This window comes from Bactrocera oleae, chromosome 3 (assembly GCF_042242935.1).
Source record: "Bactrocera oleae isolate idBacOlea1 chromosome 3, idBacOlea1, whole genome shotgun sequence".
NCBI classification, from domain to species: domain Eukaryota; kingdom Metazoa; phylum Arthropoda; class Insecta; order Diptera; family Tephritidae; genus Bactrocera; species Bactrocera oleae.
Genome location: NC_091537.1, coordinates 51,780,060 through 51,807,554, shown reverse-complemented (window position 1 = coordinate 51,807,554; position 27,495 = coordinate 51,780,060). Strand labels below are relative to the sequence as shown.

At 37.1% G+C, this 27,495-nt stretch overlaps 1 protein-coding gene and 1 pseudogene across 2 annotated transcripts in view; one reads left to right on the top strand and one right to left on the bottom strand.

The window, feature by feature from the left end:
* The window catches only part of Apoltp (Apolipoprotein lipid transfer particle), a 327,278-nt gene that overhangs the window by 182,653 nt on the left and 117,130 nt on the right, over positions 1–27,495 (bottom strand). For both annotated transcript variants that reach the window (XM_070106619.1, XM_070106620.1), the window contains 6 exons: positions 24,364–25,196; positions 23,892–24,158; positions 22,359–23,824; positions 16,241–16,584; positions 15,971–16,181; positions 13,962–14,311 (listed from right to left, as the gene is read on the bottom strand). In XM_070106619.1, coding sequence (XP_069962720.1) covers positions 13,962–14,311; positions 15,971–16,181; positions 16,241–16,584; positions 22,359–23,824; positions 23,892–24,158; positions 24,364–25,196 — 3,471 coding nt within the window. The remainder of the gene's footprint in view (positions 1–13,961; positions 14,312–15,970; positions 16,182–16,240; positions 16,585–22,358; positions 23,825–23,891; positions 24,159–24,363; positions 25,197–27,495) is intronic.
* Positions 244–1,641, top strand: LOC118683405 (uncharacterized; annotated as a pseudogene).

Genomic DNA, 27,495 nt, shown 5'->3' with positions numbered 1-27,495 from the left:
TCCGTCCCGTTAAAACCATGGCAGGCCTCAGAGTACGTTACCCTCCTGTCATCATTAAGTTGGTGTGGTAGGTGTTTGTTGAGATGACTCCTTCTTTGCGCTGGTCGGCTCTGAACGCACTGCCTCATAAGGGCGTGCGTCAACCCTCGCCTTGGCCTCGTAACCGAGACAACCTTGGGACCATTTAAAGGCGATTACCTTTTCAGGAGACGGATAGCGGGTCTGAGTGGGGACCCAATTACAATGAACACAAAACAACAACAAAACTTAAACAAGGACGAGGGAGAAAGCGGGTCGAAATCGACCTCTTCAAAAGTGGACAGTTCCCTGGAGGGGGCATCCTCACCGATGGGGACGAAACCGTCTCCGCCAAAGGGTGAGAAGAATAATTCCGGGGGTGACCGGCTTACCATCGCTAGGGGCGGTAACGTGGGGGGAGTGGGCAGGAATCTGCCGACGGACACCTTAGGCAGGGCAGAAGTGCGCGGCGGAATCGCCAGCACTAGCAGAGGAACCTCTGTAAAATACATGGGGGGCGCGGGGTTCTCAGTGAAAGCTAAGGGCTCCAGGGGGAAACGCCAGACTACAGCTAAAAAGCTGAAGTCGGACCGTCGCCTGGCTACCAAGATTTTGGAGCGCTACGGTGGCAAGCAGGCTGACCAGGAAACTGATCAGCATGCTAGCACACTTGAGTGGGCCAAAATGGTGCTAAGCGACGTCAATGTCGGGAAAGGGGGGCCGAGCGTACCGCCCGAGTCGATGAAGCGACAGAGGTCGCAGAAGGGGGAATCCTCCCTCGGTAAGAAGCCTCGAGTCGGAGCGGCACCGATGTTAAGCGAAATCGCTAAACTCGCCAGCTCAATTGAGCTCGGGGTATACGACAGCAGCAGGGGAGATGGAGCCATCTCCCATGAAGAGTGGAAGCGGGTAGCGGCTGCTATCTCCGCATTGTTCATGAAGGTGGTCAGGGGAAGCCCTGGACCACCCCCTAGATGTGAAAGTGCCGGGTGGAATCTCGGCTTACACAAACTTGTAAGGTGTGCCGACGAACGGTCGGCATTCCTTTATAAGGAGGCGGTAGCCAGGGTGGGGGAAGTATGGAAGGGAGCAAGGCTCGAGGCGGTGGCCAAATCGGATCTTCCGATGTGACCTCGTGCTCGTGTCTGGCTTCCGGCCGAACCCTCCACCCTGACCGAAATTGAAGAGATATTGCGGTACTTCAATCCATCTCTTCCCACCCTGGACTGGAAGGTGGTTAGGCTGGAGAGGACCGAGGAACCATATCGGCAAGCGCTGATACTCCTAAATAAGGAGTCCATCGCTCCTCTCAGCAGTGCAAAGGGGGCCATAAGCTATGGCTTCGAGAGTGTCGTCCTTAGGATTCTCCCAAATGAAGCCAGGGCTGATGGCCCGTCGCCACCAGCTGAGGTGGAAGAGAGTGGGAGAGCGACCCACTCTAATAAGGATACCGACCCCATCCTCTCGGATACAGTGAGCACGGGGGGCGGATCGTCAGTCGATGATGGATCCGTTTTCAGTCTCGACCGTCTGTTTGAGGCTGCTGGGGTCGATAGTACGGATGAAGGTGCGGAACTCGCACTGCTGGAGAAGAGTTTGGAGGATGAGGATCCTCCAAATTAACCTCCAGCACTCGAAGGCGGCCTCCGCCGATCTAGTGCTTTGTCTAGGACGGGACGAAGCCGACGTTGTCCTTATCCAGGAACCGTGGCTGAGCAGCAACGGTATCTCTGGTCGAAGGACAAAGAGCCACAAGCTCCTGGCCGCAAACAGTACAGGTAGAACCAGAGCCTGCTTGTTGATCAGAAACGAACTTAACGTTTTTCTTTTACATAATTTCAGCAACGAGGACGTCGTCGCTGCTAGACTGGAGGACAGCGCTGGAGAACTCTGGCTGTTCTCAGCCTACATGCCGCACGACGACGAGGTGGAGCCACCTCCGAACCTGCTGAGAAGAGCCCTCGCAGAGGCCAGGCGCAAAGGAGCTGGTGTCTTAATAGGCTCGGATGCAAATTCAAGGCACACCGTCTGGGGGAGCTCGGACATTAACACAAGAGGTGAGTCACTCTTTGATTTAATTTGTAGAGTAGATCTTTCTATTTGTAATAAGGGGAACAGCCCTACTTTTGTTACTGCTACCAGGCCGGAAGTCCTTGACATTACGCTAGCCTCTAGGGAAATCGCTCCCTTGATTTCGGAATGGAGGGTTCTAGACGACCATTCATTCTCGGATCATAGATATATTGGTTTCAGCTTGAAAGCCTCATGCCCGGAACTCAAAACCTATAGAAATTTTAGGAATACCAACTGGGTCCGGTACTGCAGGAAGCTTCGATCAGCTCTGCCACCCGCACCCGACAGGGATTCGATCCTATCGGCGGATGCGGTTGATGAGCTCGTCGAGATTTTCAGCTCTGTTAGTAGAACTACTCTTGACAGCTCCTGTCCTCTGAGAACTCAGAAAATCAAAGGGAAACCCCCTAGGTGGACTTCGGAGCTAACGGAGATCAGATCTTCGAGCAGAAGACTGTTCAACAAAGCCCGTAGTAGCGGCTCTGGCGACGACTGGGCGTTGTACAAGGCCGGACTGGCCATCTACAAGTCCGAGTTGAAGAAAGCCAAGAGAGTTTCTTGGAGAGCCTTCTGCTGTAGTGTAGAGGGCTGTAATGAGTCCTCACGATTTAGGCGCATTCTTGAAAAAAACCCTACTCCAGTGGGGTATCTAAAAAATGCAGATAGTAGTTGGACAACGAGTAGCGAGGAGTCCTTGAAACTACTCCTGGATGCTTATTTTCCACTAAATCACTCTGCTGAAGAAGTATCACTGGGGGAGCTGCAGGAGGGCTGTACAGCCTTCTTGGACCTTCTGGACGATCGTCACCTTACTTGGGCGCTGAAATCCTTCAAGCCCTTTAAGTCCCCGGGGCCCGATGGCATTATTCCTGCGCAATTGCAGCGCACGATCAAGATGTCATTGAGCTGGCTGGCCCCTATCTACGCGAACTGCGTCAGATTAGGCCATGTCCCAAAGGTCTGGAGACAGGTTAAGGTTGCTTTCATTCCGAAGGCCGGCAAAAGCTCTCACGTCTGTGCGAAAGATTTCAGACCCATCAGCCTATCCTCGTTTTTGTTGAAAACACTGGAGAGGCTTTTGGATTGGATGGACATTAGGAGCAGAATACCGAGGGGTAAACTGTTACGGGCGCAGCATGCATATATCAAAGGCAAGTCAGTCGACACTGCTTTGCATGATGTAGTGTCACGGCTGGAGATAGCTCTCAAGCACAAGGAATTTGCTGTGGGCACCTTCCTCGACATCGAGGGGGCCTTCAACAATGTGCGACCAGAGGCAGTGGTTAAAGCCCTCGGAAAGTTTGAGGTGGAATCTAACCTCAAGCACCTTATTTTTAGTCTTCTTTGCGACAGAACGGTCGCAGCGGAGTGGGGTGGTGCCAAGGCCACCAGAAAAGTGAATAGGGGAACTCCGCAGGGGGGAGTACTCTCCCCACTGCTCTGGATAATGGTGGTTAACGACCTACTTATAGAACTCGAGACGCAAGGCTGTCGGGTGACAGCATACGCTGACGATGTGGTTCTTATGGTTAAGGGAAAGTTCCTGAATACCGTTTACGAGCTCACCGAAGGGTACCTGAACGCGGTATCTAGGTGGGCAAATAGAAGCGGCCTGGCCGTCAACCCAAGTAAAACCGAATTGGTTTTATTTACCAGGAGGTATAAGATATCAAATGTGCCTCTCCCTTCTTTCGGGGGTTCACTTCTTCAGCCTGCTGAGAAAGTGAAATACCTAGGGCTCATCCTCGATAGCAAACTTTCCTGGAGGCCAAATATAGAGGAGAGAGTTAAGAAGGCTTCGGTCGCCTTATACTGCTGCAAAGGGGCTATTGGGAAAAGGTGGGGACTCTCACCTCAGGTGGTGTTCTGGCTCTACGAAACCGTAGTTAAGCCAATAATGTTCTATGGTGTGTTCGTCTGGTGGAGGGCGCTCGAGAGGACCACACTGGTTAAAAAGCTTGAAAGGGTCCAAAGAGCGGCGCTCATCGGAATCCCCGGTGCACTGCGGACCATACCGACACTAGCTCTTAATGCTATTTTAAACATAGCACCTGTGGACATTGCCGGTAGGTCCATTGCCGCGAAGTGTGCTCTAAGGCTCAGGGAAGCTGGGCTTTTGAAGAGGTCCGAACAAGGGCACTCCGAAATTCTTTCCTCCTTCAGCGGCCTCCCGGAAAAATTAGATCACTGCGTCACTGTAGCCACTCGAGGCGGTTCCTTCTCCGCTCATATCCCAACGAGGGACATGTGGGTGGGAAGAAGCCGTTGGAGAAGAGGCGCGGCGAGCTTTTTCACGGATGGATCGAAGCTAGGAGGGAAGGTTGGAGGGGGGGGTTTTCTGTAAGGAGCTCTCCGTCAGTCTTAGCTTCAGGCTGCCGGATCACTGTAGTGTTTTTCAGGCGGAAGTTGCTGCTATTAAGGCGGCGGTAGAAGTACTGCTGCGTAGTGCAGCCTCGTTTGTAGAAGTGAGCACTCACTCTGATATTAGGGCAGCAATACTAGCTTTGAGCGCGCGTACCGTGCAATCAAAGCTAGTCAAGGAGTGTCTGTCCTCTTTAGAGGTAGCGTCTGGCTATTTCAACATCAGGCTCGTTTGGGTGCCTGGTCGCAGCGGAATCGCTGGAAACTGCAAAGCCAATGAGCTAGCCAGGGGGGGCACCTTTGCCCCGCTCACATCGGAATGGGATCAAGTTGGATCTCCGTTAGCGTCCTGCGCTCTAACTTTGGATCAATGGACCTCGCGTGCACTTAGCAGACGTTGGTCGACGACTAGGTCCTGTGCGACCGCGAGATCCTTCTGGCCAAGAGTGGATCGCAGGAGGTCAGGGGAACTTCTCGCCCTGAGCAAAGTGCATCTAGCCGCTACTGTAGGAGTTCTCACTGGACACTGTCCAATGGGCACTCATGCGGTACGACTTGGTGTACTACCCGGTGCCAAAGTTGTATGGAGGAGGGCGAGGTGGAATCATCCCAGCACTTTCTCCTCCAATGTCCGGCATTCGCTAGGCTGCGATTGAAATATCTCGGCAATCACACGTTTGGCGGTCCTGAATACCTATCCGTAATGGATATTGGCCGTCTTAACAAGTTTGTAGTCAGCACAAGACGTCTTGTCGACTTGTAAGGGTCTTTTGATCCGGACTATAGGAGTCGTAGGTATCACAACGGACTGGCGTCTTAAGCTGTCCAAGTGGGATCCCTTCTGGGATCGACCTCCTAACCTAACCTAACCTAACCTAACACAATTAACAAGAAGACTCCACCCACTAACACACACCAACTTAACACCACGCAGACCACCCACGCATACACATCACATCACACCTCAACTCTACACAACCCAACACTCAAAAGGGAATAACACAGAACCAGAGCCCTTCTTTTTCGTACGCATTCGCGCCGTCAAGACGTCCACCGATTGCAGCAAATTTCGCCCGAGTACCTTAAGTGGAATTTTTAATTTTTATATATATTTTTTTCCTTAATAAAAAAAGCGGATACCGCCGGAAAATCTATTTTGATTTTTTGGCTTTTGATAAACGTATATAAACGGTGAGTGAAAACGAGTACATTATAATTCCCCGTTTATTTCTGTTGTTTGTTTCCGTGCTATCTATCCTCAGCTTGTTAATTGGAGTAAATTCTAGTATATCAAAATTTTCACAGGATATCTCCAAGTTTCCACAAAACATAAAATATCTAAAGATAGCATCAAACAGTCGCTTTTTATATCATTAATGTGAGCGTGAAGACTCTGAGCATTATGGAATAAAATTTGATGTCCTGATGTTCGGGAAATCATAAAATTTAAACTTATTGTCAAAGCTTTATTTGTGTTCAATTCCCTCAGTTCCCTAAATACAGGATCCGATTCAAAAAATTTTTTAGGTGGAATAAAATTTCCAATGATGAGTAGACCTTCTGCAGTAGTAGCTCGACTATAAGTAACATATATTGAAGCTCTAGGCATTCTGGGTCGAGTATAAACTACAACTTTGTATATTACTTGTATATGTTATGAAACTGAGTCTACCTAAGTTAATGGCCTTCAATATAAGTCAAAAAGATACTAAGTGTGATTGTAATTTATTCACGATTTCAGCGAATAATAGATTTTTGATTATTTCGCAACATTTTTTAATATAAAGTATTGCCAGCATCTGAAGGAATTTCCGGGGTTTTGATTCTTGCAAGTTGCAAGAGTATAAAATGTTCGGTTAGACCCGAACTTATTCCTTTCTTACTTGTTTAATATAAAGTTTTCCTAGCACCTAAAGCTACTTTCTCTGCTTTGATCCCGCAAGTTGCAAGAGTATAAAATATTTAGTTACGCGCGAACTTAGTCCTTCCTTGATTATTACGGCGTAAAACTTTGAGTGAATAATATGTTTAAAGTATGCCACCTTGTGACCAAAAATTGTCTAAATCGAAACTGTTCAAGGCTCTAGGTACTGAATATGTGGACCCCAGTGCCTACAGTTGACTTTTTACCGAAAATATCGGTCAACATAGAACCAGGTGGCAAGATCCACAAAGAAATCTAAAACGAGTATACCATTTGACTTTGTGAGAGTATAAAATGTTCGGTTACATCCGAACCTAGCCTAACCTTTAAATTAATTTGCAAATATTGCATTCACAAACATTTCTTTTCACGTGGAACGTATAAAAAAATCGCAGACTAAAATTTCGTTTACGACAAGAATGCCATACTCGTCAATAAACAAATATTAATGCAAAAAATAGATGCCCTCGGATAAATAATAAGTGCACAAACATCTTTATTAACGATGTAGATTTACAAATTCTGCAACTAAGGTTTAAGGAAGGCTTACAAAAATGAGCCTTAAACCAATTGAAAGAGTTAACATGTGTTTTGTTGTGGTTTTGTAATTAAAAAGTTTAGTATTTAAGGGAATAGTCAGTTAGCAAGTAAGGAAATTACAAAATGAGAAGAGGAGATGTGAGAATATCAGAAGGAGAGGTAAAGAAAAAATTAGGTCTTAGCTCAATAACTACGTCTAATATTTGGTTCTATTATATTCTATTCTCAGAAGGGCGGAAGAATACTTTAGATTTGATTTAAGGGGTTACATAAGTTTCACGGCTTCAAAAAATAAAAATAAATTATTGTCTTATTTAATTCTATAACATCTCTAGAATATTGTTCTAAGTTGATACCAGTAATAGTTTTGGAGATACAATTTTGAAAAGTTGCGCGATCGATTTCAGCTATATAGACACTTAAAACCTTAAAAGCGTTTTTCTCGAAACTATGTTTTCAAAGTCGGTTATCAATATTTTTCACCAACTACTCAACCAATCTTAATGAAATTTTACAAAGGTCTTTGAAATATAATTTGCAAGGTCTTGCCGGGGAGGATTTTCTTTTGTTTAATTATAACTATTTAAAAAACAAAAAACGTTGAGAAAAGTTTCACCAAAATTTGCATGTTTTTGTAAAAAAGTCTGCCAAAAATACAATTTTTACTTTATTTGTTTTTCCTCCGTTCAATACCTAGTTAATGGTCTTAGTTAAAACACATATTTTTTTTTTTACTTTTGATGATCCTGTCAGAAATTCTGCTGTCAACGCGTAGGTACCTTTTTTCCGAGGGACTGCCGAAAATGACGTCGTAATGACCGATCTTTGAATATTTTCCTTTGTAAATTTCACAAAATCAAAGATTTAAATATGTATCTTCGGAATAAGAAAAAGTTTGAATAACATATTTAATTTTTATGAAAAGAAAAATATTAAGAATAGGGAGTGTTTTGCTCGGCGAAACCCATGTAACCCCTTAAAAGAACATGCAACAAAGTTAGCAAGAAACTTCATAAAACATATTTGTGATATTATTCATTTATACTGCAGTTATTATATGGATGTTTCATCACGACAATTTGCTTCGTGTCCAAGATGTTTATATCAACTTAATTTACTCAAATGATACACGAAAAATATAAAAATATGTTTGTACAATGTATGAGATTTAAACTAAGGTCTGGGCCAATTTCATTTATATTTAGCGCTAAGCCCGAACTTAGCCCTTCCTTACTTGGTTTTTTGTTTTGTGTAGAGGTGTGTTTTCATAAAAGAACATTTTGTTAGTGCGGATACGGTGTGACTACATTATTTTTAAGAAAACTTGTCCATGCGCTCGTTTGGCTTCTGCAAACAGGCTGACTTTTTCGATCTTTGATTCGTTTTGTCACACCGTAACCGCACCAACAAAATGTCCTTTTATGAAAACACACCTCTACACAAAACCAAAAACCAAGTAAGGAAGGGCTTAGTTCGGGTGAAACCGAAGATTTTATACTCTTGAAACTTGCAAGGATCAAAGCAAAGAAAATACTCTCAGGTTTTAGGAAAGCTTTTTATTAAACAAGAAAAAACGTTAACTTATAAATAATAACTTCATTCAGATCTAATTTCATGAATCGGCAATAACAAAATGTCTGTCCGTCTGTCTGTATATATACAAACTAGTCCCTCAGTTTTTATGCTATCGATCTGAAATTTTGCACCTGTCCTTTTCTAACAAAAAAGCTGCTCATTTGTCGGAACGGCCGATATCGGACCACTATAGCATATAGCTCTTCCATTTGACGAGGTACCTTCATGAAATTTGGCGTTTATTATTATTTAAGGCATTAATCCAATCCCCGAAGAAATTGTATAGATTGGATGACTATAGCATATAGCTGCCATACAAACTGAACAATCGGAATCAAGTGCTTGTATGGGAAACTCTTTCATTTGACGAGGTATCTTCACAAAATTTGGCATTTATTATTTGAGGCAACAATGTAATCTCCGAAGAAATTATTCAGATCGATGATTATAGCATATAGCTGCCATACAAACTGAAGAATCGGAATGAAGTGCTTGTATGGAAAATTTTTTTATTTGAAGAGGTATCTTCGCGAAATTAGGCACGAGTTATTGCTTAAGGCAACAAATTTTTCTCCACAGAAATTGGTCAGATCAGAGCACTATATCATATAGCTGCCATACAAATTGAACGTTCAGAATCAAGTTCTTGTACAGTGCCTTTGTATTTGTGAAGGGTATTATAGCTTCGGCGCAACCGAAGTTAACGTTTTTTCTTGTTTTATTAATATAAAAACCACACATTAAGCAACATATTCGACATAAGGTTTGTAAGGATAACGAAAATCAATGTATGTAGTATTTGGGAGTTGGGGTAATTGGTAGACTAAATTCGCATATTTTCGACATTAAACTTATAAACAATATATATATTTATCTATATATATAGTATATCCAATATTATACGTTCAGTTAATTTTGCCAAGATATCTTACATATTAACTGATATATGGCATAAGGCCATCCAGAATTTTGAAAATTGTATCTTAATTATATGAGAGATTGAGGTAATATTGAGCCGATTTTATATATTTTTGGCCATACAACATACTACTAACAAAAAAAAAAAACACTCCCTGAGCTACATCAAGCTACCTCACATACCATAACTAACATATGTGGAGTAAAATCAACCGGATGTTTGATAATCCTGAATTTAGTTACCATATGTGAAGGCTTGGACAAGTTTTCATCTGATTTCACTCCTTTTAGGTACAAAGATGAAGCGTTTAAAGGAAAATACATCCATTTAATTTTATTGAAATAGCTCACATACAAGGAGCGTTCCAAAGTAAACAGGACTTTTAAAAAGAAGACAGATCAAATGGTTTTATCGGCAAAATCAATTAATATTGTTCAAAATAGTCTCCTTCTGCTTTAATACTGCTTTTTGTTTTAGCTCGTTGCCCGGTATGACCGCCAGTATGCCGGTGCAAGCGTTTTGAATGGCCTCCACGTCTGCATAACGCTTTCCTTTCATCGGCAAATGCATTTTTCCGAAAAGTTAGAAGTCGCACGGTGCCATATTAGATGAATACGGGGAGTGGTTGATTGTAAAAATGTGATTTTTGGTCAAATAATTGGCCACAAGCGTCGATCGATGAAACGGCGCATTATCGTGCAACAAACGCCAACTTCCATCTTCACGATATTCGGCCCGAACACGTCGAATACGGCGCACCAAACGCTTCAAAACTCCAAGGTAGAATACCGCATTAACGGTTTGGCCGGGTGGAACAAATTCTTTGTGGACAATACCCTTGGAATCATAAAAACAAATCAGCATTGTGTTCACTTTTGACTTCTCCAGGCGCGATTTATTGGGTTTCGGCTCATTTCTCATTTATGTCCTCACGACCACTTTGAAAACGTTGAAACCACTCGTGCACTATGCTACGGGATAGGCAATCATCGCCATAAACTTGTTTCATCAATTGAAACGTTTCGGTAAAAGTTTTACCAATTTTAAAACAAAATTTAATGTTGGCTCTTTGTTCGAGGCTCATTTCTCACCAATGACAAAAACATACTGACACTTAAAACGCAATAACTTCACTTCCAATAGATGAAATGTTATAATAAAATTTTTACTGGAAGTCGACAAAGAATAGCAGATTCTAACGCACTAGACATATAGATGGCGCCACTAGATTTTACTTTTTTACTATTTACTATGGAACGCACCTTGTATTAGCCGATTTATGCGGTGTGAAGTATACCGCATGTTTGAAGAAATTACGACAAGGTATATGGGAGCTTAGGAAAGTATTGACGAGATTCAATTCATTTTTGGTATACTTGCATACTAATATCAGAGAGAAACTCTCTCCGTATTTCAATAATATACTTGTATCTCAAAGATTGGCCGTTATTTCCAGTAAAAAGTTAGCAGGAGGCACTGTGGTCCCAGTTTAGTAACTGGGGGCTTGAACAGTTATAGTCCGATTTTTAGACTTGGGATGGTATATCTTAGAAGCCCTATTTGTGCAAAGTCTTGTCCTAATATATTCTTTGGTGCTTGATTTGGAAACTGGAAAGGGAAAGAATCATATGGAATTTAAAATTGTGCTAGATAAGAAGAAGGCGTGGTTGTAGCCTGATTAAGCTCATTTTCTCATTGTGAGATGGGATTGTTAAAATAATTTTGTTGAAATTGATTAAGTAGTTCCGAAAATATACACATAAGTTCGCCTAAATGTTGGCGGTGCCACGCCTATCATCCAATTTTTACATCGGCTTCTTTAAATCCCTACCATCTCGGATGTAAAATTTAATTTTTAGTAGTTTTATCAAAATCGTTAAATGGGAGTGAGCGGGGTAATCATCCGATTTCATCAATATTCACGCTGTCGAAAGAAGAGTCAAAAATATTCATTCTGTGCAAATTTGGGTCATATAGGTTGAATGGTTCAGGAGATATATATATTAAATCATTAGAGGCTGAGGCCACGGCCACTTTTAAAAAACCATGCACAAATCCTTGAATTGAAGCTTATTCCTTTCTGAATAAGTTCAATGCCATATGTATGTATTTCATAACAGAGGAATCGCCGTTGATACACGTTAGTGGTAAATATATAAGATGCTGTTGCAAGCCTTTCAAGATTTTTGTGAGATACAGGCCAAATCTTCAATAAAGCCCACTTCAAGTTTTTGGATTGAAATAAAAAACTCACAGAGACTATAAAGCCGGCGTTCCAAGCAATTGCAGAATTGCCGATTACTCATGGGCGATTTTTACACACTGTTTGATTAGAACATAACACACACCGCCAAGCTTTAAGCCAATGCATAGAGAAGTGAGTGAAGAAAGTTTGTTAGAAAACAATGTAGCTACTAAGCCTTTTGTTGGCCAGAGGACAGCTTAAAGAGCTCTTAGTTGTAAATCTCTATTTGGAAAAAATGATAATTATATATCTTTATGCTAACGTATAACATATCAGATCTATTCAACACCTATAACTTAGTCAAATAACCTGAGAGCATTAACTTCATTTTAACAATCAAATGTATTGTGTTCTAAAATTTCGTCCACCGATTGCTTCTAAGCGAGTTTTTGAATGAAATTGGGGTTGCTTCGGATGACGAAGTCGAAGATGATGCGCATATTGAACAATAGAAAAAAGGCTATGCAAAAATCGACAACTTTAGTCCAAAGCCAGTCAGTCTAACCAAAAATATAATAAAATTAAAAAAAAAAATTAATTTCAATGCCCCCATCATGGAGCACTCGGTACCTGCCTCACAAGTGAGCATTGAATGGTAATTTTCAGCACAGAAATTAGTAGAGCGCGAGCAAAAGTGTAACCTCTAAAGCCGTTTCTTTAATTCTGGCCAATACTGTATTCCAGATTCTTCTAACATGTTGCGATTGGGGAAAGACATTATACACCTGTATGTGGTGTATTGGGCCTAGGGGAGATGTGACTGACGGAATCCGGAGACTTGAAAACTCATGGTCTGATTTCTACGATTTTAGATGAGGTGCACTACTTCTTCAAAGTTTTATTCCGCTATCTTCATTCTCATTTGTATTATATATTGTAAAGTAAACGAAACAGATCGAAATTGAATATTTGAAGTGGGAGTGATTGTAGTCCCTTTTTTTCCATTTTCATAGTGTGAAAAGAGGATGTTAAGAAAATATGAGGTCCAGAATTCTGGTTGGTAATGCCTATGGGCGTAATCGGACCAATGCAACGCCCACAAAACGTCATTCTTGGGATCTTATAGTGCGAAATCGGATTACAACCACGCCTATTTCTCATATAACACCATTTTAAAAACTCCATCTGATTCTTTCACTTTCAACTATGCAAATCAAGCAACAATGATTGTATCGGGTTATATGCCTTCTTGTGACCAAAAATTATCTAAATTGTACCAAAACTGTCCAAGCCCCTAGGTACTGAATATGTGGACCCCAGTTGACTTTTTACCAAAAAAAATCGGTTAATGTGTAAGATATATAATTGAAATTCATATAATAAATTAAAAACGGGTTAAGTCGGATCAATACTTCCTTTAATATAAAATTTTGCCAACACCTAAAGTAATTTCCCGGACTTTGATCCTTGCAAGTTGCAAGAGTATAAAATGTTGGGTTACACCTGAACTTAGAACTTCCTTACTTGTTATACTGTCGTTATCAACTTGTTGCTACAGAGTATAATAGTTTTGTTCACCTAATGGTTGTTTGTATCACCTAAAACTTATCGAGTTAGATAAAGAATTATGTATATAAATAAATAAATAAATAAAATATAAATGATCAGGATGAAGAGACGAGTTGAAATCCGGGTGCCTGCCTGAGTAAAAATTGAGATATCTTTATGAAACTTGGTACACATATTTCTTGGTACCGTAAGACGGTTGGTATTGCAGATGGGCGTTATCGGACCACTGCCACGACCACAAAACGCCATTAATCAAAAACAAATAAATTGCCATAACTAAGCTCCACAACAAGATACAAGACTCTTATTTGGTATACAGGATCACATTAGGGAGGGGCATCTGCAGCTAAATTTTTTTTTAAAATTGGGCGTGGTCCCGCTCCTTAATAGGTTTAATGTGCATGTCTCTTATACCAATCCAGGAAAGTACTTATTTAACGCTCAAATCTAGCACCAATGAATATATCGGAATAAAATTTTGCACAAAAAGTGCCAATAAATTAAGTCATTTCACGTCTTAAAATTGTTACAATGCACCATAACTTTCCAAGCCATATATACTCAATACGCGGACTTCAGTGCTTATTGCTGATTTTATACCGAAAATATTGGTAACACTCTGAGGTACATATTTTATTGAAATTCAGATATAATACTTTCTAGGTAATAAAATGGCCATGTATCGAAAATGGATAAAATTGAATCAATACTTTCCCTAACTTACATATACTTAGGTATAAGAAATAGAATGTAGAGTTTAATAAGTTAATAAAAAGAAATGCAATATGTATACTTACTTATCTATATGTAATTCCATTTGCCACATTTTCGACTGTGACATTAGCAAACTGGAATTAAGCCAGTACTTTTTTTCTTTTAAATTTATATGTATTTCACAAATAGCGGGTTTAATATTGTCGGGTTGGGAATTAAGTTGCATAGCAAACTCATATAGATCGTTACCATATTTAAAATTTAAATTGCTATAGATGAATGTTTGAGTTATTCGGTACACAGCATTTAATGTTGTAGTTTCAAAACTAGCACTTTCTGTGATCATTTTTAGCACCTGCAGCCGGTTACGGTTTTTATAGTTAACTTTAACTACAATGTAGTCTTCTGTGAACCAAGCACCATTAAATTGAATCTGTGAGGTTTAAAAATGTTGATTGTAATATATAGTTAATAATGATATGCTGAGTGAATGTAATATAATATTTGCTTATTATGCTGGAAAAGATAATGTTAACATTTTATCTTTATCTTCTTTAGAAGTAAAAATTAATAGTTTTTTAAAACTTTTACATTTGCATACTTACGGTAGATAATACCATTAGAAAAAATTGGAAACAATTGACATACTTAAATTTTAATAACCTAAGTATTTCAGAATGTTTAAAATCTGTTCTTCTAGAATTCTACCGTATTGTTAATATTACTCAAAGTTAATAACGCAAAGCAACTTACTTAAAATATCGCAATGTTTATTTGATGATGCAATTTGTTTAATAGCAATAGCAATTGCGATTGTAACATACGAGTATACAATGTTCAGGGATGGACAAAACCTTAGCATGTGCTAAAAGAGCGTAACCCTACAAGAAACTGCGGATGATCACCAATACACTCACATTTATTATATTAGCACTGATAGTCAAATGAACAGTAAAATTGCTGTCAATGTTTACGATTTTTTTAAAAGCAAATTGTGTAACTATTTTTGTGTTAAAAAAATAATTAAATAACGAAGGAGTTTTCAAATATAATATACGTAAATATAATAATATTTTTAGTTTATTTTTATTTAGGCATTTTTAAATTTCGAAATATTCATGAACTGGAGAAACACGTACAGCAAAGCTTTTGAGAGGAGCAAGCATGAAAATAAGTGAAATTTGCTTTTCATAATTTATTACTTAATTATATTTTTGTTACACTCTTTTTTTATATTTATGTCTATTATTATAACTAATTTTAATTAAAAGTTTTGCATTTATTAAAGAAATAAAAATTATGCGCAACAGAATTTTTCACTTCTGATAGATTTACAGTCATAACTGACAAATTGCAGCTATGATAGTGTTTCAATCATAACTGACAATTTTCAGCTATGATGGATTTATGGTCAGCAATGACTCAGAAAATGACATGAGAGTGAGCAGTATAGATATATAGTGAATCAATTCCGAATACCCATGCGTTAAAGAGAGATGTAAACTCATACACAAACGTTTGTTTACATCAGATTTTGCACAAGGCTCTTTAGAAAATGATAGAAACTTTGTTCTGCGCGCTGACAAAATTTTTTTAGCTGTGACTGTCATATTACCTGTCAGATGACTGTCACTGTTCTTGTGGGGAAGTGATCGTATGTACTTGTATATGTATACACACGGATTGTCATAACACGCACATATGAAGAGCGTAAAGTGAGCAAAGCAATGGGACAAAGCGACGAAAAAGTGTAGACGGAGGTCCATATTTTACGCGTGAAATTAAACTAATTTTTACTCGATAAATTTTTACATAGTCCCTTATTCAAATGCCAAATGGTCCAACTATAATCTAATTGCCACTCAACCTGAAATAATATTTATTTTAATACATTTATTTGCACGTGCACATATTCAGTCCGGCATCGATCTGCTGATTCGCTTTGTCACACTGTAAATGCACTAACACAATGCCATTTTGTGAGAGTCGTTTGGTTGTGGTCGTGCCCATCCCTGACTTTGTTTGTTGTGTCCTTAGTTTGCATAATATTGAACATTTATACAACATCATGAAAAGTAACCAATAAACTCACCAAAAAGGATTTAGGAACTGTTTCTATAAATTTCAACCGTCCGAAACATGAGTTGAACTTCGAAGCACTGATGTTAAAAGAAGCATCGAATGTTAGCAGATCGCGTTGCGGAATTAATACAGAAAACAGAAACAAGGCCTCTTTTTCTGGACTTAAAAGAATTTCAGCTAAAATATTGTGTTCACTGCCATTTTTATATCGCTCCTCGTGTCTTAAAATTAAAAATAGAAAATTTTAGTGTAGTTACTGATAAATGTTAAATTAATTTACTTGATAAATAATTTAAAGTTGACCTTAGAGCGGGGAATCTTGACATTAAAGCTGGCATACGAACGAGAACCTTCCCAAATATTTTCCTCGGAATAGGAGCGCGACAGTATTAAATGCAAAATGGTCGTGGAGTTTGGATCCTTAAAGTCTTTTGCATTATTAAAAGTTAAAATACCTTCAGTGTGGCCCTGCAATGATCGCCAAGTTGCATTTGATGCAAAATTTAATTTTGGGTGTGCTGAAGTTCTAAGCTTTATATTTCCATCATATTCCACCTTGGATTTATCCAAGGAATTTAGTAGGCGTCCTTCTAAATATATACTCTCTATTTTATTTGTTTGAAACTGAAAAAATCAAAAATGGTATTTGATATGAAACTATACTAATATAATAATATAGTACATATGTACAACATTTGTTGTGTGTTATCCTTATCGAGATGACATTACAAATTTATACCTATATATAATATGATATGTATATATGCATATCATAAACGAATAAAATTAATCAACCCAATATATGCAGTACATGGGGAATAAGATTGCACTAACCGCTGCTTTATACCATAATTATTTCTAATTTTGTACACAACATACATACATTTGCATAGATTATTTTTAAGAGATTATTTTGAAAACAGTCTGCAGTATTGGCCCTATAACTATATTCGTGAATGAATCATGGCAATTTTTGATACCCTGTTCTGATGTGAATCGTGAGGCAGTTTTGTATTGAGGTAGTCAGAAGGAACCAGGTCTGGACTATAAGGGTGAGGCAAAACCTCCTAGCCGCAGTTCCACTATTCCAAATAGTTTTTAACCGGTTTTGCAACATGTGGCGGCGCGTAGTCATGGTTATTTATTTCAGGAGTTGTCGGTAGAGTTCTTTATTAATGCTTTCACTCGATTTTAGAAGCTCATAATAAAGCATTCCCCATCCCCACCAAATACAGACTATTTGCGGGGCGCCATGGATATTCGACCTTCCCGTTGATTTGGCTGACGATGCAACATTTTGCGTTTAGCATGTATTATGCAAAACTTCTTGTTGTAGCTTTGAAGCAGCATTTTAGACATGCAAAATCGTTATCCACCATCTCTGGGCTTCAATTGATATGGTAGCTGATTTTGTTGCTTTTGAATGTATGCGGTTGCTTTTAAACGTTTTTTCTTCTGCAAGTTCTTCCTCTGTCTAGTAACAGTTTTCAATGCTTCCAGTTCTTCATTATCAAACTTTTTTTGGCCGTCCAAGACGTTCTTTGTCTTCAAAGCCAAATTCACCACTTTGAAATCGCTTAAACTACTTTTGGCACCTTGGCTAAGCGTGTTCACCATAAACTTCTTCCAAAATAACTCTAGACAAACTGAACGAATATATTTATAACCTCAATATTTATATTCTTGCAACATGCTGCAACGGAGAGTATAATATGTTTAACCCCGCTAACATACGGAGTTATATTATATTATATTTTGAGTAGAATACCGAGTGACTGTCTCTCCGTCCGCCCGTCTGTCATGGTAAGCAATACTTTTAGTAAAAATTGAGTTTTCGTTATAACACTTCGTACACATGTTTCTTGGCACAAAAAGGATGTTGGTGTTGCAGATGGGCGTAATCAGAAGAATGTCGCGCTCACAAAATTCCACTAATCGAAAACTTATTAAGTGCAATAACAAAGTTCCACAATATGATATAATAATGGTATTTAGTACAATGAATCGTAATAGGTAGAGGTGTCTGTGGTTTGGAAAATTTAAAAAAAGTGGGCACTGTGCCACTCCGTAGATAATAGACATATCTCAAGTCGAAAATTGGATCAAATTGGACCATAACTGTTCAAGCCCAGATACCCATTATGTGGACCTCATTGCCAGTGGCTGACTTTTACCAAAAATATCTGTGAATCTGCATATATTATTTAAATTCCGAGAGAGCCTTTTCCTGTTAATATAGAGCTTATAGAGCATATTTTTCTGGTAATAATTGCGGCGTGCCAGAAATGGATTGAATAGGGCCGAAACTGCCCCTAACCCCTTAATAACTCAATATAAGGGTTTGAAACTTCTGGTTGACTTTATACCATATATAATTCGGTTTCTTCGAATAGTGCATTGTTAAAATTGCGTATTTAATTTTAACTTAATAATTAATCAAAGAAATGATGACAATTCACAAAATATCCTTTTATAAGTTTTCAATGTATATACAATACTAAAAACTGCATCGATCGTAGTACCATATCTTTTGGTTGTTATATTTCTATAATTTTTCATTAGAAAATTTAATACTTCTTTCAAGTATTCGGTAAGTGCAGCCGATTTCTTTTTTTCTGTACAACAAGTGTACCTTAGTATAAAGTTTGTCAGACATTCGCACAAATTAATAAGAAATCAATCTGATCAATTTGTAATAATAAATATTTAAAAAATATTTGCGTATTCAATATTAATTTGGGAAAAAGATGAGTAAAAAAATAATAACTAATATGAAAAAAAAAATTAATTTACTGCATATATGAGTCGAAAAACAGACTATTTATCTAAGTGCATCTAAATTTGTGAAAATTTGTGACAGTAGATGCAAATTCTAATTGTGATCCCAGTTTTATTTCCCAGTATTTTTCTTCACATTGCAGTGATAGCCGTGTTAGTGATAGGATCGATAGCGATAGTGTAAATTTAAAAATTCTAGAAAAGATCTTATTTAGAGTAGAAATAAAAGCTTGAGCTTTAAGAAGTAAAGTATCCTACAGCACAGTGACTGATCTGCCAAAAGTCTCATAGGTACAAACCAAAAAGGGTGAATATTCAACCGATTTAAAAGGAGAATTTTTTTACTATCTTTATAAAATGTAAATTCTTTATTAATTCTTCCAAATCAATTTCATCCCCTTCCAAGTATTCCCGTCCGATAAAACACACTTTTGCCAACACTTTTTCCAGCACTCGAAATAGTCGGAATATTATTTTTTTGGTATAGCTCTTAAGACATTCTTCGATTTTCTTTATCTCCTCATTTGTGTCAAAATAACCAATACTTGTTCGTCCATAATTCCGGTTGTCAGACGAATAGCTTGACAAAAATGACGCATAACGCTCAAATAATATCCTTTGCTGACAGTTTGGCCTAGCGAAAGGAATTCACTGTGCATCACACCTCGATAATCACTCCGACTTACTTTTTGATCACAGTAGTATATAGAGGAATTCAAAATTACAATACTTTAAGAAAAATTAATTCCTTTACCTTGAAAATAGGAATAATATTGTGCTTGGAAAAGTAGACCTTTAATTATTCAAAAATTCAAATAAGGTATTGTGGCTTATTTTAGCATCAATAATTTTTTGAAAGAATTTTGCGAAGAAGTAAATAATAAAAAAAACTTGACATTCATTTATTTTGAGGCATTTTAGGTAAATGTTATAAGAAAGAGATTTTCTCTGAAGTTGACTTAGATAACTCACATATTAAGCAAAATATGCGGTATAAATTCAACCGGAAGTCCCAAATCTTTCTTTCCTTTTCCATTTTTATATTTTTAACAAAACCCAATTCAGATAACTTTTATGCTCAATTTTAAAAACTTCCAGACTACAAATGACACCTCACTACTGCGATTTGCTGTACAAAATTACAGGTTTGTAGGTAAATTATCATGGATGGACCAACAGTTACTGGGAATTCAACTCCTCTCGTCATTAACAAAAGGATGGGAAATTTTATTCTTTACTAATGAAAATCATTATATAATATGTACGATATGGGAGTTGTGGTAACACCATATTGTCGGCATCAAAATATAGTATATCCAATATTATAGTTTCACTTAATTTTGTTAAGATATCTTATATATTGACCGATATATATGGTATAAAGCTAACCGGAAGTTTGAAATACTTATATAATTCTTGTACATTTTCTTATACAATGTACTTGTATATGGGGGCAAGGGAATATTTTGACCGATTTTTTCCAGTTTTGCTATTACGACATATCATTACCAGAAATTGAGGTTCTCTGAATTTCATTAATAATCCTTATAGATTGACCAATATATAAGGTATAAAATCAAGCGGGTGTTTGAAAATCCATATGGGGACTAGGGACGTTTTGCCTTAATTTCATTCATTTTAGGCAAGAGAATACACTGTTATTAGAAAAAGATTCTTTCTGAACTTATGTAAGATTTTTACATATTGACCGAAAGATGCGGTATGAAGTCAACCGGAAGTTCGAAAACATACTAAATAACATATTAGGTATATAGGGCTGAGGGAAGTATTGACTCAATTTTATACATTTTTGGTACACCTGCTCCTATTAAGCCCATCCCTACCGTCTTGGATGTGAAATTTAATGCTTGTGGCTCATTTATTTAGTGAGTTATCGCACATTCAGTGGTTTTCAACATAACTGTTATATGGGAAGTGGGCGTGGTTTCCTGATTTTACCCAGTTTCATAGCGTATAAAGAAGTCCTAAAAGGACTTCTTCTCAGCACGCTTGGTTGAGTTATCCTCAGCGGTTTGAAGGATACGTACATTTAACCATTAGGAGGCCCAGCCAAACCCACTTGTAAACATTTTTTTCAACCGTAGATGCCTCTCTTTGAAGGAATTCTTTATACTAAATAACAGCCTTGCATCTTATTGTGGAGCTTAGTTATGCACTTTAAAGGTTTTCGTTTGATGGCGTTTTGTTGGCGTGGCAGTAGTCCGAATACACCCATCTGCAAAACTGACCGCTCTTGGGTTCCAAAGAACATATATTGAAAGTTTCATCAAGGTATCTCAATTTTTACTCAATTTGTCGCTTGTATGGACACACGGACGGACAGAGAGTCACCCGGATGTCAACTTATCTCGCCACCCCGTGAACTGAAATTCTAGTTATGTTAGCACATATAATTTCATAAATTAAACTTTTGTATAATATTTTAAATTTACAGAAACAGCCGTTTTTGAGAATAAAACTAAATACTGAAATAAGACAGTGTACATGATGTGTTGCGGCATCTGTACACTAATAAACGTCTGTAGTTAGGTAACAAGGATAGTAGGTGTGAAAAGCAGCAATTAATACATTTTTTACTGATTTTAAATATTTCATATGGTAAATTTCGTGTATAAAGTTTAGGTAAAATTAGTTTAATTTTTAATTTCTTTCATTCTTGTGAACTGGCGAATTTCGAAAAACAAATTTAGTCGATGATATGGAACTGATAGTTCAGTTTGTATGACAGCTATACGTTATAGTGTTACGATATTGGTAGTTCCAACAAACGAGCAGATTCTTGAGGGACTAGTTCGCATATATGCAGACAGACGGAAATGGCAAAATCGACTCTGCTTATCTCTTATTTATTTATATTTTAAAAATCTATAAAGGATCGTCAAAGAATTTGAAGATACAGAAGAAGGCAAATTTAGTAGAAGTTGCTACACGCATGAATGCTATACTAGTGTAGTTGAATTGGAATTGCCATCATTTCCTCGCTCGTAGCATTGGACTCGAACAGGTGGCAAATAGTGATGTATGTAGATAGTGAATAGTAATAACTGATGACGATTAGTAGCAACACTATTTTATATCATGACTAGTAAGATTTGCCTGGGGTTTTCGGTGAGCTTACTTTGTCTTCAACGATTCGTACTTCTGGGCACTGTCTTTCGCAACATTTTGCACAAAGTATAACAGTTTTGCTCCCCTAACGGTGTTGTATGTAACATCTAAAACTAATCGAGGTAGACGTAGATAAATACATAGAGTTATTAAATCAAAATTATTAGGACAATGCAACGAATTGACTGCTAAGGGTGACTTTTCGCTCGTGCAAGCGATAACTTAGCTCTTCATTACTTGTTATTCTTATAATGATATATAATTACAAAATCAAATTTACGTACGATCACTAAAAATAAAATCTGTTTTATCTAAGGTTTTATATCTTATACATATAATATTTGTCGTTAACTTCTGATAGAAGTGATCGAATTATTGTATAATTTAGAATAAGGAAAGTAGAGAATAATTAGAAAATCTGATAAATGTATGGGTTAACGAGTTACTGCAATTAAAGAGTATATGGAAATGTTTGTAAAAAATTGTATTACCCTATAGTTTACGGTGATATTTCCTGATTTTGTAACTTCACTCTGCATCATAACACCACGCATGAGCATTTGCAATTTACGAGTCTCAAAAGAAAAGTCTATGTCGCTTTGAGTTATGCCATTTTTTTCATTAACACGCATTGTTCCCAGAGCTCCTGTTATATTGACGCCATTTACGGCCAATAACATTTTCGGTTTGTAAATCCACACATTTCGTTCTTGCAAGCGTTTAAGTTCCATATTTAAATCAAGACTACTGACGTTATTCATTTGTAATAAAAATTCGAATCGTTTGTAATTCGTACCTCCTATATATTGACATATGACTGCTGCTTTATTGAGTCCATGTGTAAAAAAAATTGATGAATTAAAGCTTTCTGGGAACGTGTTAATATTAGCTGAGATCGAACGTTCATGTAAGGATCCAGGAGTATGAAATATAAATGCCCATTTTGAGTTATTATCCTGTTTGTTCGATGTAAATTCAAAAGTCCATTTTTTTGCTTTCGGGTCAGATTTCGATAACACAATGCTGAAGTTCAGAGGTCCGCTTAGAATAAGTCCAGGATAGAGAGTTTGTTTAGAAGTATTGATATTTGGAACGCTGTAGTCAATACACATTTTTAAACCAAATGTTGTTTCCAATGAAGACCATGTGCAAGTAGTATTGAATATACGTGGCTGAACACCAGTCTGCGGTTCATCTTTGCTTTTTGTCATTTTGATTAACTCAGATTGAACACTTAAAACTTCACTGGTATTTTGTGGTAAGCTAAACGAGAATGAAACTAAGTTTTTACCATCAACAATAAGATCTGCTTCAGCCTCCGTGTTTGAATAGACTGTACTTTTCACCTTAATACCCGATTGCGCAGAAAACATATCCGATTTCATTGTTCCTACAAAATTAACTAATATTGTTGGCTTCAATTTGCCTTTTATAGCGAAGTTCCATTCTGAAGCAGTTGGATTCATATGATTTATATTCCCCGATAAACGAAGGTCTATGGAAGAAGCGCCAAATAAATCTATTGATAACGGTAAACCAATCAATAGAGGCGCAATATAAGAAGCTTCAAGAAATATGTTTGTTTTTGAATAAGTAATTTCTTGGCCAGAAAGTATTTCCGAAATCTTTTCTAAAATATTAAATTCTTTGGCCAGCTTTGCGAAATCGTGTATCCCATTTAAAGAATAATAATGTAAGTCATTTCCAAAAATGCGCAATCCAAAATATGCTTTAGGGTTGTTATAGTCGTATTTGAGTTTATATCCTATGTTTTTAATAACTTTTTGTAAATCTTTTCTGTAATTATTTACATCTTTAATTGAGATTGATCGTTTCAGGAGACACTTAGTTTCACAGAACTCATCTCTAAGAGACGAACTCTTAAGCAATCTTTCATTTTTAGAGCTTTGATTAAATAAAGGAAGATTACCATTGACTGAGTTATGTGTTGTTGTATCTGGAATATATTTTATATTCAATAGTTTTTAGTACTCACTTAAGAAGTATGAATTATGAAAACTTACCAGAATTATCTTTCTTTAAACTTTCAAACCATTTTCGGAATATATCCAACACATGTTTTAACCCGTTTTCCTTTAATATGCTTTCCTCATTGAACCATTTTTCAGAAATTATGATTGAGCTTATTAATTCGTCAAAACCTTCGGCCCTTGTTGTAAGCTCCAAAAAATTTATCGAATGACCGAAAAGGTTAGAAGTAAAATTAAACATCAACATGCGTGGTAGGTATGACTCTGTGCCAAAGATTACATTCATATCTACAGTGCTACCTATAAATGAAACAAATATAAATTTGTTAAAAAATATAAATTACATAGGGGTTGCTTTTCTAGAAAAAGTGTATACATATTATATTTTGCTTTAAGAGTACATTGTTCTGATCAGTTATTATGCTAATCCTACTACAAGTATTTATCATTGCAACGTGTTTTTGGAGAAAAGAAAACGCTATGATCCTTAGTGTTGCAAACTCACCGAAATTAAACTCGTCGAAAAACAAGTTTTGTTGATAGTTACGGGAAAATTTTCGAATATCTAATTCGTATTTATTAGAAATATCATCATCAAGCAACAAAGTCTGGACTGTAATATATAAGGGTGATGATGACTTCGCTAGATTCCTCAGATGCGACCATACAAATGAACCAACTTGATTAATTTCTTCAGTTTTTAAAGTGTTTTTTATTTTCTTGATTGAGAAGTAGTCAGGACAAATCATAACTTGCAAATAAGCTGCAATTCGTACTTCTGAATGAATGTTAAAGTTTGTGTAGATATTCAAAAGTAATGAGCGATGTAAAACACAGTCCGTCCGTCTAAATATATAAACTGATTCTAAGCGAAGGTTCAACAACACATTCTCATCCAATATTATTTTCTGCATTTGGGCAATAAATTGTTCTGATAAAACGCCGATATTTCCAAGACCTTTCATTATAACAATCAGTCGTTCATATAAACGCCTTTCACCACGAAATGAATTAAAAATTTTCACAAATTCTGTCTCAAGTGAATTTGTGATCAATTTAACTCGCATATTTTTTTTGCAATTAGAATTATATAGACAAAAGCTACGTATAACAGCGGTTGTACATAATGTGTATTCGGGTTCATCCTTGACACGTGAAAATTCAAGAATGGTGTAAAATGTTTCAACAGTATCTTCATCGGGACGTCGAATAAATGATAGAGACTTAATCCAGTTGAGTGCCAAGTTTTTAGATACACTATTTGTAAGAAGTTGGTCTCGCATGAGTTGATATGATGCAGAACTCCCAATATAAGGTAATGCGTCGAGAACATGATTCCTGGAAATAAAAAAAATATACATAAACCACAATTTTATAAAAAGCAATCTGTTACAATTATGTCTTCAATATGGATTTATAATAAACATATTATATAAGCAAGGTTGCTAGAGCAAAAGTTATGACAGCTTTGAAATTATATATTTTAAGACAAATTCTGCTCCTATTTTTTTGGTTCTATAGTCTGTGAAATTCATTTGTGTTATTCCATTTCCAAAAACGGCTGAACCCAATTGGCTGAAAATTGGTGGGGGGGTAGCTTAGAAACAGGAGACGTACATAAAATACTTTTTATTTCTTTATGTTAAAAGTCAATACAATTCATAAATATTCAAATATATACTTCAAAAAAAGAAATAATAATAACAACAACACATAGCTTATTACAGTACCTACAGTATAGAAATTTTCGTATACATACATGTATGGATTATACTATTTGTTACTACGGAACAAGGCGGTTTTTTGTTAGGACGCACCATGTGGTACCGGTAATACTATGTTCGCACCGACACAAAATTCGTGTTTTCATAGACAAAAGAGGTTTTCACGCGAAAACTTGTATTTTCATCCATACAAAATCTGTCAAACGAAAACACAGTTTTCGCTGAAAACCCCTTGAAAACTTACATTCCACTCATTATAATCGGTGCCTGCTCTAGTTTAATCGATATTATTAGAAGACATATTTTGCCAGCCCTAAATGTCAGTTGACAATTTGCTTACATTCCATAATTGGCCTAAACGTACCCTACAAGAAACTGCTGATGGGTTCACCAATACACTCAAATTTGATATGTCAGTACTGTTAATTTACATTTGCATTTTTAAACTCAGAACTATCCACTGATTGGAGAAAGACGTACGCAGAGCTATTGAGAGGAGGAGATGGCATCAAGTGAAAATTTATTTTTCTATTTTCATATTTTATTATATTTTTTGTTGCATTCCTTTTTATATTTTAGTTTGAAGTTTGAAATTTTTTAAAGAAATAAAAATTATATTATCTACTGCGCAAAAGAATTTTTCACTTCTGATAGCGATTCAGTCATAACTGATAATTTTCAGCTATGACGGATTTATGGTCAGCAATGACTCAGAAAAAACAAAACAAACAAACAATAAGAAAACAAGGCTCTTGAGAAAATGATAGAAACTTTCTGCGCGCTGACAAAATTTTTTCAGCTATGACTGTCATATTACCCATCAGATGACCGTCACTGTTTTTGTAGGGTACATAACAAATGTAAACAAATAGATGTGTGAACTGTCAATGAAAACTCATCGAGAACACACAATGTCGGTCAGAACGACTTTGGTTCCACAATCCACAAATTGTGTTTTTAAGAGGATTTCAATTCAGTGCGAACATATTATAAGACATTTTCAATGTCACAACAGAAAATCGCGTTGACATTTGCATCGCCAAGGCATTGCGACTACTTTGCTAAATTATGGGCGAACGACGCACAGGTATTAATAACAAACAACGCAACATCTAAAAAAAAAAATTGCAGAAAAGCTGCAGGGTTGATAAAATGTTCTGTTATAATTTAAAATAAGTGCAAAATGGCTCACAAATATTCTTGAATATTACAGAGCAATGAATTATATAAACGAGAACGATGTTTTCGGTGGTACTGTCATACCACTGTCTGGTGATTGCCGACAGCCCGGTCATCCTTAGATGAGATTAACGAATGTTTAACCAATCGTTCTTATGGTAATCCATCACTTCACCATAGGAATTTCCATTGACTATAAATATATGCGAACAATTACAAACTGATCCACCCTCAGAAATAATTCAATTCCTAGATATTAGTAATGGTAGAATAGAACTGCAACCAAACATACATGCATTATACTGCCAGACAATTCCTGCACTCCTTTTCACGAAAAATATTGATTAATTGTGACTATATTCCTGAAAGTAAAAATTATTTGTTTGGATCATAGCTGGCTCAGTAATCAAGATACATTGCGTCCAAATGTAGATGTTGCCGAATTCGTTGATGAAAATGAAAACGTAAATTATCTGGATATACCTGGAATGACATCAGATAATCTTCGGTTGAAAACTGGTTCACCTATTATGATTCAGCGTAATTTCAATTTCACTCTTGATATGTTTTCCAATGATATTGTCAGAATTCGTACATTCTACTACTGAATTAAATTGAATTTAAATTGTTTATAATTAATTACTATAAGTGTTATTGTTAAATGTGTCTGCCCATGTATTATCTCAAATGTTATCAACTAACAACTTTGAAAATTAGTCATTTGTTACAAACTT